The 13,245-nt window shown below is 30.6% G+C and overlaps 2 protein-coding genes across 5 annotated transcripts; one reads left to right on the forward strand and one right to left on the reverse strand.

Annotated features, from left to right (window-relative positions):
- The first annotated feature begins 1,356 nt into the window (after positions 1 to 1,356).
- Positions 1,357 to 7,478, forward strand: LOC101250616 (homeobox-leucine zipper protein HDG5). Of its 4 annotated transcripts, none has more exons than XM_010327272.4 (12): positions 1,357 to 1,475; positions 1,952 to 2,222; positions 2,297 to 2,478; positions 2,573 to 2,690; positions 3,783 to 3,971; positions 4,233 to 4,721; positions 4,910 to 5,011; positions 5,157 to 5,369; positions 5,635 to 5,803; positions 5,895 to 6,163; positions 6,243 to 6,338; positions 6,439 to 7,478. In XM_010327272.4, exons 2-12 carry the CDS (start codon positions 2,043 to 2,045, stop codon positions 6,958 to 6,960), a joined length of 2,529 nt encoding a protein of 842 aa, XP_010325574.1. In that variant the 5' UTR covers positions 1,357 to 1,475; positions 1,952 to 2,042; the 3' UTR covers positions 6,961 to 7,478. The 4 variants fall into 4 exon arrangements, with proteins under 4 accessions (XP_010325574.1, XP_025888165.1, XP_004245919.1 ...); XM_026032380.2 differs by having other exon boundaries at positions 2,300 to 2,478; XM_004245871.5 differs by lacking the exon at positions 1,357 to 1,475 and adding an exon at positions 1,649 to 1,854.
- Positions 7,479 to 9,661: 2,183 nt separating this feature from the next.
- LOC101264356 (AP2-like ethylene-responsive transcription factor At1g16060) lies at positions 9,662 to 11,784 on the reverse strand. Its single transcript, XM_019215182.3, has 7 exons — positions 11,540 to 11,784; positions 11,123 to 11,214; positions 10,941 to 11,029; positions 10,785 to 10,858; positions 10,653 to 10,703; positions 10,505 to 10,551; positions 9,662 to 10,372 (listed from the first exon to the last, which is right to left on the reverse strand). The coding sequence occupies exons 1-7, from the start codon at positions 11,782 to 11,784 to the stop codon at positions 9,816 to 9,818; spliced, it is 1,155 nt and encodes a 384-aa protein (XP_019070727.1). The 3' UTR covers positions 9,662 to 9,815.
- Between the last annotated feature and the right edge of the window lie 1,461 nt (positions 11,785 to 13,245).

The following is a 13,245-nucleotide window of genomic DNA, read 5'->3' on the forward strand; positions in this document are numbered from 1 at the left end:
TAATTCAGTATATCTTTATGAAATAATGAATAATAGAGATAATATTACTATATTATTATTTAACTTTATTAAGTTAATATTTCTAAAAATGTGTTAGATGATAAATAAAATAGTAAGAGTAAAATAAATTGAAAAAATTAATTATTTTTTGATCTTTCAAATTGGACGAATATTATATGTTAGACAACTATCTTTAGTACAGTGAAAAACTATTATCTATCAGACAACTATCTTTAATATAGTGAAAAACTATTATCGAAAGATGGTATATATCAATTGGTAATGAAAATGAAATTTAGAAACTTTTCAACCGAAAAAATTAAAAAGGAATCCAAAACATTTGATATGAATACAGAATTAAATAAAGATAAGAAAAGAAAGAATATTAATACTTTCTTTGTCTTAAAAGAAATATCAGGTTTTCAAAAAATCAATATCAATTCACCTTTTCAGTCTGACTTTAATTTACCGGTTGATTTCTTTGATTAAAAAATAATAATTAGAGATTGATTTCTTGATTTTTGATGATTATTTTACTTTATTACTTTTCTTTCTTCAATATTTTTATCAATAATTTTTAAATTTTACATTTTTTCAAATTTGTCATGAAAAATAATATTATAATATATATCGAAACACTAAGTCCTCTTTCAAAATAGAGGTAAGATATGTATACACTTCACTCGCCTCGCTCTTTCCAAACTCCAACTTATTATATGTTATTGTTTTTTTCATTTATTTCTTGAATTTTGAAATATAATTAACATAATTGTATACCATGATTTCACCAAAGTATGGTTTGTACTCGGTCATTCTTTTTTAGAGCAAATGAATTTCATTAAAAATCATGTCAGTTTTAATATTTTCATCGCTTTTTAATTATTATAATTTTCTTTTTTAGAGTCAAAATAATAAAATCTTTGATTAATATTTTATAATGTATTTTCTTCGTATACATATTAAAAGGTACTATTTCTCTTGTACTACATTTTGGAATGAGATTTAAGCATGTAATAATCAATTAAATTCTGCCTAAGACCTATCGATTAATTTAATCCAAAAATAATGTTGACCAATATATTGAATTAAAATTCTAATTATTATTTTTTTTTTAAAAAAAATTAAAACCAGGAAGGTATCACCCACGCGCGCGTATACTGACCGAACCGTTTCAACTCTGAGAAAAAGGTTTGACTTTTTTTCAGCAGAAACGGTTCTTTATCCAATTAAAACCTGCCACGTGTCTCCTTTTTCCAGCTGACTCACATATCAATAGGCGTTGGATCTGTTTCTTATCTTATTTTCAACCCCCCTAGTTAAAGCTCGCATTTAACCCCCTCACCCTACCCCCCACCCCCCACCCCTAATTTTTTATTTTTTTTAAAAAAAAATTAATAAAATTTTACTATACATATAGACTGAAAAGAGAAGAAAATTAGAAAGAGTTTTGGTGGAGAAGATAGAAAGAAGAAAAGGTACTAACAATTTATTATTATTTTGTAAGATGTTTTCTTTTTCTTTTTCTCTTCTTGTTCACTCAAACATTTCATTAATTACATACGAAATTAATTAATTTTTGTGTATTCAATTCTCTCTAACAACATTTTTTGCTTTTAATATTTTTTTGGTATTGGGAATTTAATACTTTGGTTTGTGCTTTAATGGGAGATTTTTTTGAATACTATAGAACTAGCTGACCCCTCCCTCTATCTTTTTTTTCAAGTGTGGAGTCAAATACTTTTTTAATTTAGTAGTAGTCTTCTTGTCTAACTTTATATGTAAAAAAAATAACTCTTTTTCTATCTTTGTTTATTTTGTGATCTAATGAATTTTTTCCTCTCTTTAGCTTCAATGGTGAGTTTAATAAACTTTGTTTTATATTTCATGTGTGATGATATATGGTTTTTGTAATTTTGTTCTAAACTTTTTTTTTCCCTTCTTTTTTTGGCAGGTTTGACTTGGAAGAGGAAGACATATAACCTAACCCTAGTCTGAAAAAATTACAATTTTTTTTTTCTTTCTGAAAATTCAAAGTGGAAAAGATGTTTGGTGATTGTCAACTATTTTCATCTATGGGGATGGGAGGAAATAATAATAATAATAATAATGTTTCTTCCGATACACTCTACTCTTCCTCGATCCAAAACCCTAATTTTAACTTCATGACTATGGGAGGAAATAACTTGCCTTTCAACATATTTCCTCCTAATAATATTATTCCTGTAAGTATTTTTTTTCTCTATATATTTTAATTTATCCTTAATTTGCATGCATGATTTTTTTTTTTTTAATTTAGAAGGAAGAAAATGGATTATTCAAAAACAAAGAAGAAATGGATAGTGGATCAGGAAGTGAACATATTGAAGGAATGTCTGGAAATGAACTCGAACCCGAACAACAACAACAACAGCAACAACAAGGGGGAAAGAAGAAACGTTATCATAGACATACTGTTCGTCAGATCCAAGAAATGGAAGCGTAAGATAGCAATTTTTTTTTTTAATGAGTACTAATTATCTCAGACTTTACTTGTGAAATTACACTTCACGTTTTTTTATGTGAAAAATTTTAGGTTATTTAAGGAATGTCCACATCCAGATGACAAGCAAAGGCTTAAACTAAGCCAAGACCTTGGCCTTAAACCACGTCAAGTTAAATTCTGGTTTCAAAATCGAAGAACTCAAATGAAGGTGCGCATGTTAGCATCCCTACCACCCCCACAACCCTATTTACATTTTCTTTTATTTACACTGTCAGTATATATAAATGTGTTGACGCGTCAAAGAGGAAAACCACACATAAATGTTTTTATTTTTATTTTTCATTCCAGCTGTTAAAATTAAAATTTTCAATTTTCATGCATGAGGGTTGGGGTGGGGTGGGAGGTGGGGGTGGGGGTAGATGCACAATTTTCCATAATTTGTGTATGTGTGTGTGTTATTTACATTTTGGCAAAGTCCAAATATTATGAAAGCTGTAGAGAGAGTGACTACATTTACTATGGGGGTTGCTTTCATTTTCAATTGTATGGCCAATGCCTTCCATTAATATGAGTTGTTGAGTGTGCAGTCAACCCCCCACCCCTTCTTCTCTGCAACATTGAGTTTCCATGAGGAGACACTATCTTTAATGCACCACATTTAGGGTTATGGAACATGAAAAATGACAAAGACAGACTTTTCACTATTCAGTATATTTTTTACTTGTTCAGTATTGATTTGATACAATTCTGAAGGAGTAATGCATTTTTACTTGATACATTGGGAAAAGATAAATTGTCTCATGGTTCTCAAATTAAACTAGTAAAAAATGGATATCTATCTTTAATATATATAGCAGATAAATAAAAATGAACGGATGAAGAATTGTATTTATCTAAGTATTAAATTAGGAATGATGTTAAGATTAGATATGGAGTGATTCTATGGGTTTAATTAGACACATTTTTTAGAATAAGAGAGAAATTAGTGGGCGGCTAATTTTATTTAATAATGAATTATTAATTTATTTAGCAATAAATTAGCAACTGAATTTTATAGCTAACTCATATATTTGGGTCTTTACATAAATAGTCAGTTGAATCTACTATTTACTCTTCCTAGCTAATATACATACATTAATATACTTGGTTATACACATTTTGAAATGTGTAACAAATATGTAATAGTATCATACTGATTTAGAACTTATTAATTCTAAATATTGAATTTGTATCTAGACTTTATTTATCGTACTGCTAATCAATAATTAATTATTGTTTAATGATCGATGTTATTATGTAGGCTCAACAAGATCGATCAGATAATGTGATACTTAGAGCTGAGAATGACAATTTAAAGAATGAGAATTATCGACTGCAAGCAGCTCTACGCAGTATTATGTGCCCTACTTGTGGAGGTCCTGCCATGCTTGGAGAAATGGGATATGATGAACAACAACTCCGCCTCGAAAATGCCCGTCTCAAAGAAGAGGTAACTTCGTTTATTTCTTCTGCATTGAAGTTATATACACTGACAGTATTATTAGTTTTTTTTTTGGTGCAGTTTTAGTGCCTAGCTAGCTAGACAAATTATATACTTTGCCAATAATTCATACTCATATTTCACGGAATTAGAGTTTTACTAATGTTTCTGTGCTGCACTTGACAACTTATGACCTAATTAGATCACTACTTCTTTACATCATCATACTTGTGTTTCAACGTATCTGATATTCATTGATTTGATATACAGTTTGAGCGAGTATGTTGCCTTGTATCTCAATACAATGGCCGCGGCCCAATGCAAGGGCTAGGACCACCAAATCCACTTCTTCCACCATCGTTGGAACTCGATATGTCCATTAATAATTTCACAAGTAAATTCGAGGACCAGCCAGACTGCGCGGATATGGTTCCTGTTCCCTTACTTATGCCTGATCAGAACAACTCTCAATTCTCTGGTGGTCCAATGATCTTGGAAGAGGAAAAATCTCTTGCTATGGAACTTGCTCTTTCATCGATGGATGAATTAGTCAAGATGTGCACAAGCTCTGATCCGCTCTGGATTAGGGCTTCTAATGATTCTGGAAAAGAAGTGCTTAACGTTGAAGAATATTCTAGAATGTTCCCATGGCCTGTTGGAGTCAAACAGAATGGAAATGAGCTTAAAATTGAAGCAACTCGTAGCAGTGCTGTTGTTATCATGAATAGCATCACTCTCGTTGACGCCTTCTTGGATACAGTAAGTTATATACACTAACAGTATATTTGTTATTATGTTTAGTGTGTTACTAATAATACTCTCATTTTTACTAGCATTTTGTTTTGATATCTTTATACAAATAGTTAGTCAGATTCATTGTTAACTTTTCGAACCAATATATAGAGTATACTAGTTAAACATGATTAATTTTTTTATTTTTTTTCCAGAATAAATGTATAGAGCTTTTTCCATCTATCATTTCTAGAGCCAAAACGATTCAAGTTGCAACTTCAGGAGTTTCAGGACATGCCAGTGGTTCTCTTCAATTGGTAAGAAATAAATAAAACTTTTCATCTTTTGTCTTATGTATATATATTATTATAAGTTGAAATTTTATTCTGGATGGTTTAAAAAAGAAAAGGGTGCCACATAAAATAATATGAAACAACGAGTAATTTTTTGTTTTGTTTTCAGATGTTTATGGAAATGCAAGTTTTGACACCCTTAGTGTCAACAAGAGAATGTTATTTCTTGCGTTATTGCCAACAAAATGTGGAGGAAGGGAGTTGGGCAATTGTTGATTTTCCTCTTGATAGTCTTCACAACAATTTCCCACCACCTTTCCCTTATTTCAAGAGAAGACCTTCTGGATGCATCATTCAAGACATGCCCAATGGATACTCTAGGGTAAGTCTTCCTCGTCTCAAACGGATTCAGAATTTGAAATTCACGACTTATAATTAAATGTTACACAAATTAAATGTTATACTATTGTGAAGTCAAATGTCTATATATAGTCTCTCATCCCCTTTCTTTGCGTTCTGTTTAACTACCGTTAGCAACTATTGTCAATATAATTTAGAAATTTCTAAGTTGTTACAACCATGACCTAAAATGAAATTTATTGAAGTAAAATGAAAAATTGAAGTTAATTTGTTTTAAATTTTTTTAGGTTACATGGGTTGAACATGCTGAGGTGGAGGAAAATCCAGTGAATCAAATATTTAATCACTTTGTAACTAGTGGAGTGGCATTTGGAGCACAAAGATGGTTATCAATCTTGCAAAGACAATGTGAAAGGCTTGCTAGTCTTATGGCTAGAAATATATCTGACCTTGGAGGTATCTATTTTTCAATTAAATGATCATAATATAAATTGATTAATTCTTCGCCTTTATTTATTCAAATAACTGTTGTTTTTAATATGTGCAGTGATACCATCTCCAGAAGCGCGAAAGAGCTTGATGAATTTGGCACAAAGGATGATCAAGACATTTTGTATGAACATTAGTACTTGTTGTGGTCAATCATGGACAGCTCTTTCTGATTCTCCTGATGACACTGTTAGAATCACTACTAGAAAAGTTACGGAACCAGGACAACCTAATGGACTAATTCTTAGCGCGGTTTCAACTTCTTGGCTTCCATATAATCATTTCCAGGTCTTTGATCTCTTGAGAGATGAACGTCGTAGAGCTCAGGTAATTTTACATTTTTATTTAAATAAAAAAAATTCTATCAATTTTTTCGCGTAAATTGAGTTGATTTGAATTGTTGTAGTTGGATGTACTTTCAAATGGGAACTCATTACATGAAGTGGCTCATATTGCAAATGGTTCACATCCAGGGAATTGCATCTCTCTTCTTCGAATTAATGTAAGTCAATGCACTGAGAATGATCCGATTGAATCTTCTGAAACTGATATTTAATATTAGTGCAAGTGCGCGCTCTTTCATACTTCATTTTTTTCTACAGGTGGCTAGCAATTCATCTCAAAGTGTAGAGCTAATGCTACAAGAGAGTTGCACGGATGATTCAGGGAGCCTGGTGGTCTACACAACAGTAGACGTGGACGCGATCCAGCTAGCTATGAACGGGGAGGATCCATCGTGCATTCCTCTTCTTCCCTTAGGGTTTGTAATAACACCAATCAATAACGGACAAGTCAATATGAACAACAGTGACAACAACGTCTCTGGTACTGAGGCTAATTCATCTCAATCTTCCGAAAAGAGACAGAACTTGTCCTCAATTCAAGAGTATTCAGGAGGATGCCTACTCACCGTTGGATTACAAGTCCTCGCTAGCACGATCCCAAGTGCAAAGCTCAATCTATCTAGCGTCACTGCTATTAACCATCATTTATGCAACACCGTACAACAAATCAATGCTGCACTTGTTGCTTTTTACCCCGACACAGAGATAACTGCACCATCATCTCCACCACCACAACAACCAAAATCGTCCAAGCAAGCGGACGAAAACTCAAATTCCTAATTACCCAAAACCTCCCTCTAACAAATTTTTTTGTAAAGGGAGGTTATGAGTAATTTGTGAACAATGAAAAGCTGGGTAAGAGATAGAGCGACTAAAGTACTATTTTGGGGAGTGGGTCCCCATGCAAATGAAGGTTTTAATAGCCTGTACATTTTGCATGGGTGGACCCCTAGTAAATAAATGACAAGAGTCAGAAAGTAGTTGTTAGGTAGGTGGGAAAATCCAGTGAAATGATCGTTTACGTGTGTTTTTTTTTTGAATATTTTGTTGTGATTATGATTTTTAGGAAGTCAAGAACGAACCAGGTGACAGGTGAAAATGAAAATCGTTAGTGAATGGTGAAAAAATTACCCCTACAAATTAAAAAAGACTATGGTTCGGGTATTGACTTTCTTTTGTTTAATGTTCCTCTACTCCTTCCTACTAGTGTTTAATTTTTTTGTGTTGTTGATCAGAAGAATTACAATTTGCAGTTGTTTTATATATATATCCTTCATTTTGGTCGATTTTTTCATAAATTTTTGCTATTAGTATTTACTAAAATCACTTCTTGTTAAATTGCTCGTAGCATTATAACAAATACAATTTTTAGCGATATTAAAATCTTTATTGACATTAGTTAAGTGTCACTAAAAATACATATTTAACGGTAATTAAGAATTAAATCCTCCACTGATGATATTTTTATTATGTTGTAGTTATGATAATATATTGCTAAAACAAAATTATAGTTTAGCTACGTAATTTGTCCATCGCTACTAAAATAACTTGTACTCTCAAGTTGAAAGTCAAATTTCAAATTGAACTTTTCTTTTTTCATTTTTGGTCATTTATGGAGGAGTTGATCTTTGAGATATAGATGGAGAAGTACAAATATATTAGTCACATATGTCTATAATATATATAAATTAATTATACATTTAATACCAAAAATTAAAGTTGGGATCCTTGTCTCTAATCAGTGTAAACACGAGATATATTATGTGATAACATTTGGCATTTATAAGCTTTCAAATTTTTCATATTAATATGCCTCGAGATAAATATCATTAAATTCCTTTCACTTTCATGTTGAAATTAGTATCATATCCCTTTTGTATATTTGTCTGGTCCAAAATTTTGCTGGACAGATTGAGACGTTTGTCAAATTAAAGTGAAAAAGAAAGGGCAAACTAATTGGGTATATATATGTGATAAAAAATTATCTTAAAGACACCATTTATTTTGTTATATTTGAAGAAATTTTCCCTCATTTAAATAAATTATAAAAATTTAATAATCTCTTCTATTTTTAAACATTCATCTTTAACTGATGTATGGGTTGTATACGTCACCGTAATGTATCAGTCGAATATATCACTTTACGCAAGTATCTGAATATACGTAATGTAGCGGGACGTTGGATGATGTATACGAAATTGAGACGTGATATATCGGTACATGTATACGAAATCAAGAGGTGATGCGTAGGGACGTTGAGTAATGTATCCGATATTGAGACGTGATTTATCGAACATTGAGTGTACACAATATATCGATAACATATTGTGATGTATCCAAATTCTACCAAATTTAAGTGATTTTTATAATTTAAAAAGGATAGAAATATGATGTAATTAACTCTTAACACTATGTGATTTATGTAAAATTAACCTTTGCCATTAAAATGTAAACCTTTGAAAGTTGATTCGAAAATGAGTATTTGACTTCTTCTTTTTTATCAGAGGAACTAGATTATTAGTTTTGTTTCAAAATTACCTTTCATCCCCTAAAAATCTTTTTTTTTTCTTTTTCTAGCTGTATTTCTTTATATATTATTATTTTTCTACTTAAATTTTTTAAATGCAATGAAATATACAAGGAAAATGTATTGATGGTACATTTGCATATGATACTTTGAATTTAAATTGGTATCTCTATTTATAAACTTAAAGTATTAATATATCAAGGATACAAATATTTATAAAAATTTAATGCATTAATATATCAAACAAAGTAAAGTATGACAATTAACATATTAACACGTTGGTTTGAAAAATGGATACATTGTTTTTATATAAAAAAATGGATACACCATTATAATTTACACATGAATATATTGTTGTTAAACAAAAGATAGATACATTGGATAACATAGAAACATGAAAAATGGAAAGTAATAGAATATGTAGGTATCAAATTGTGCAAGTATTCGGCCGTATAAAAATCTGATAGAATCAACAAACGTCAAACTCATTTTGGTTAAATTTTTCCAGTAATACTTGAGGCCTAGAGTGTGTGTTTATAAAAGAATAATATTATTGTATCCAATTATACTTTTATTGCCTAACCAATCTTCTTAAATTGGAATATCTTACAAAGTTTTAGACAGTGTAAAGACAATATATTCACATCCCAACTAAATGCATACGTATATTACTTTCGAGACTTCGTAATAAACTCAAATCAAGTGACGATTCTAACCAGTTTCTAAAGTTCAATTACAATTTAACAAGGTCAATGCAACAACTCAAAAATGCAAAAGCCCAAACAAAAATACAGAAATATTGAAAGTAAGAACAAGGATCGAATGAATGAAGAAGGAGACAAGGAACTAGAGTCGGATGAGAGATACTGCCAAAGCATGATCATATTACGCATAAACTATTATTTCTAACTATATGTCCTTTTGAACTAGCTGCTAATTGGGCCTGGATCCGAAATCAACCTTTGTGAAGGTCTTCTGGTTCTATTTCTCAGCCCAATAGTTAATTGACCGCTTTCATGTCCAGCCTGGTTACATGACTTTTTGAGATAATAACTGTTAGTTGAGTGAGCATATGAGAAATCAACCCTGTGAAGAAACTAGGACTCGTCTATCCCAAGGAAGCTGAAGAAGAAGTTGTACCATTTTCCCAAGACTCCAATTTTGGCAACTTATCATTTGTGCAAAACAAAAACTCATTTTCTCTATTCGATTGTGCTCCGTGCTTCATGTTATTCTCTTCACTCTCTTCAGAATCAGTGCTCGAATTCTTCTCAACGAGCTCTTGAAACATGGAGGATCGAAGCAAAAGGCTTAGAGCAGTAGGTGACGATGACTTCTTGCAATAACTTAAGGGCATTTTTCTTTCAATAGGTTCCTGGCTACGCGGTATAGCATACAGTTTTTCAGTATTGGTGGTGATGGTTGTGAAATGATTGTGGTTAAACGAGTATGAAGAGTCGTGTATCGGGTTGATCATATCATTAGTGTTACTAATTTGTATAGGCTGATCTTCTGATGTTAAATCTTGAAATTGCATTAGAGAATTGGTATTATTTGGCTTTAGCCATCTAATGTATGTGTTCATGTCAAAGTTTGTCATCGCGTTAGTTCCCCTGTATTCAATCGCTGCAATATCATAAGCTCGAGCAGCCTCTTCTTGAGTGTCTATTGAAAACAAAATAGTTAAAAAAATGTTTCGAGTTAGAATCAATTTGAATGCGTTCTTGATTTGAATGAAATTAGTTAAAGGGCGCGAAAAACACTTACTATAAGTACCTAAATATAGATATTTGTTACCAAATACTCGTCCTATTCTTGCTTCCCATCTGTTATTGTGATGATGCCTGAATGAAATTCGATGAATTATTCGTTAACTGTTATGAACATAAACATACTAAAAGACCCGAGTAACATTGTCTGATTCGATTGTAATGTGTTAATTTACCTCGCGACTCCTCTATACTTGGATACTCCGCGAGCAAAACCACTGCTTCTTCTGTTTGAAAAAACAGAACAAATTTCGTTAATTGAAAAAATTTACTTGATTTTGAGGTGTGAATTATGATGTAACGTGTACCTTCTTAAAGAGGCTAAATGTTCTTCCTTTGTCATACTTTGCATGATCTCAATTTCTTTCTCATAATCAGATATCTACATATTAAGATGAAGTAGAACGATATGATCAGTTGATCGAAGTGTGTGACCATCTCATATTTTACAGATTAATACATACCGGAAAATTGGTGAAAGTTGTTGTGCCCCAATACTTGATTGCAGCTAAATCATAAGCTCTTGCTGCTGATTCTTCTTCGTCGTAAGCTCCTAGTACATAACATAAATAAGAAGCTGCAAATTTAGCATATAACTCCAAATTTTTCGAATTTTTTTTAGCTCAAGCTATAATTTAGTACTCACCAAGATAGACTTGTTTCCCCTTCTTTTTCTGAGTTACATTCCATGAAGCCTTATCCCATAAATGAGCTTCATATCGCCCTGTCCATCGATGCCTGCAAAATCCAATACGTTTATCAAATTTTAGCTGTACTCCCTTTGTTTCAGTCTGTTTGTCTGATTTTGACTTAACACAAAGTTTAAGAGAGTAAACTGACTTGTAAGAAAAAATCAACTTCTCATAAAGATATTCATTCAAGTAGTAGTCATATTCCCTCTGTTTCAGTTTGGTTTTGACTTGATACAGAGTTTAAGAAAGTAAACTGACTTATGAATATGTTGAACATACCAGAACACCACATGTCATGTAGAAAGTTAAAATTAAATAGTTATCAGAAATGGAAAGAGACGTTCTTTTTTTGAAACGAGATAATTGAGTACCTACTAACACCTCTGAATCTTGAACTTCTCTTGACAGTAGGAGTTTGTACAATACTATTACTTTGATCTACTTTTGATGAATCCAATTTTTGGCTGTTATCATTCACTGTAACGACAGTTGCTGGAGATTTTCTTCGTCTTTTAATACATTTATTATTAACTGGAATATCATAATCCACCATACATAAACTTCTTCTATTTCCAGGGCTCAACTTCTCACATTTAACACTAATTGCATTCATCATCTCTATTGTATGTAAAATTTAGAGCTTTTTAATTTCTTTAGTTTGATGCTTTGTTACACTACATATTAATTATCTATATATGTTATATATATATATATATATATATATCTACAAATAGTTTTGTCTTGTACTTAGATGTCGATGATTTCTATATCTGAAAAATGTAAATATATTACCAATATCTCTTTCTCCACGTATAAAGTTTTATCAACATTATTTTACTTTTTTCAGACACAGGACTTACTACTAGATTAAACTATTCTTTCTCTATTTTAATTTATGTTGTATCTTTCTACTTTCAAGAGACTATCGTAAAATAATATTGATAACATATTTCTTGTCTTTTGAATATTTTGAATTATAAATTAACATGACTTATATTATTTTTTATAAGTATTTAAATATGTAAATTTTATTTCTAAAAACTTAAAAGATCGATTCCTGTCCCAAATTCACTATCAAGAAATCAGAAGTTATTTTTAAAATCTAATATTAAAGTATTACATAAATTGAGACAGAGTTTGTTTATTAATTCTATAGTAATATTCCCAAAATGAGTATTTGTCTCGGTTTTGAGACATTTTTTTTTGTATTTAACTAAATAAGGAAATACCCTTATATTATAATTTTTTCTATTTTATTTTGCTAGACATTTTATTGCGGATGATAAAGAAAATGTCACAAAAAAAAAGTATGTGATCCTTCCATGGATGAAATCAAAGCAAAAAACTAATAATTCATAAGAAGTCAAAAATAAGTCATCGTCTTTTGTCTTTGCATTATAGCTATGTTTTTATTTTCTCTAATAAATCCATTATTTGACTTTGTCTTATATTAGTAATAAATCGACAAATTATTAAATTGTTATTTACGTACCTTTCGTTTTTTAGTTGTTTCATAGGGTTCTCCGTAATATTGAAGATCCATTAATTGGCTATTTTTGTCTTTGAGTTGTTTGAGTTGTGAAATTTAAAGCATTAAAGTTTATCAATCGTTATTTACTATGAAGAAAAACTCATAATATTCAAATCATAACTACAATTACAATCATTTTTATTCCTAAGGTTAAAATATTTGATTTAAAATATACATCTTATGAAAATAAGTATTATCATCATTAAGATAGGGTGAAAAAAAATATAATATTTATTTAGATCATCTATTAATTTGAATTTTTGTAATTATATGCAAAAGGTAACAAAATAACCTAAAGTATAGAGGAGTTGCAACTTGGAAGGTATAGCACAAACTAATTACACTAATGATACAATGCTCCTCATTTAAACCCCAATTATTTCACCAACATCAACAATAATATATTTCGTATAATTTTATAAGTGGAGTCTGAAAAAGATAGAACCTCCACCAACTTTATTCCTCTTTATTTTTGTGAGATAGAAAAGTTATTTCCGATAATTATTTCATGTCCAATACTAGAAAATGTATACCACAAAGCAAGGA

This window comes from Solanum lycopersicum, chromosome 8, assembly GCF_036512215.1.
Source record: "Solanum lycopersicum chromosome 8, SLM_r2.1".
NCBI classification, from domain to species: domain Eukaryota; kingdom Viridiplantae; phylum Streptophyta; class Magnoliopsida; order Solanales; family Solanaceae; genus Solanum; species Solanum lycopersicum.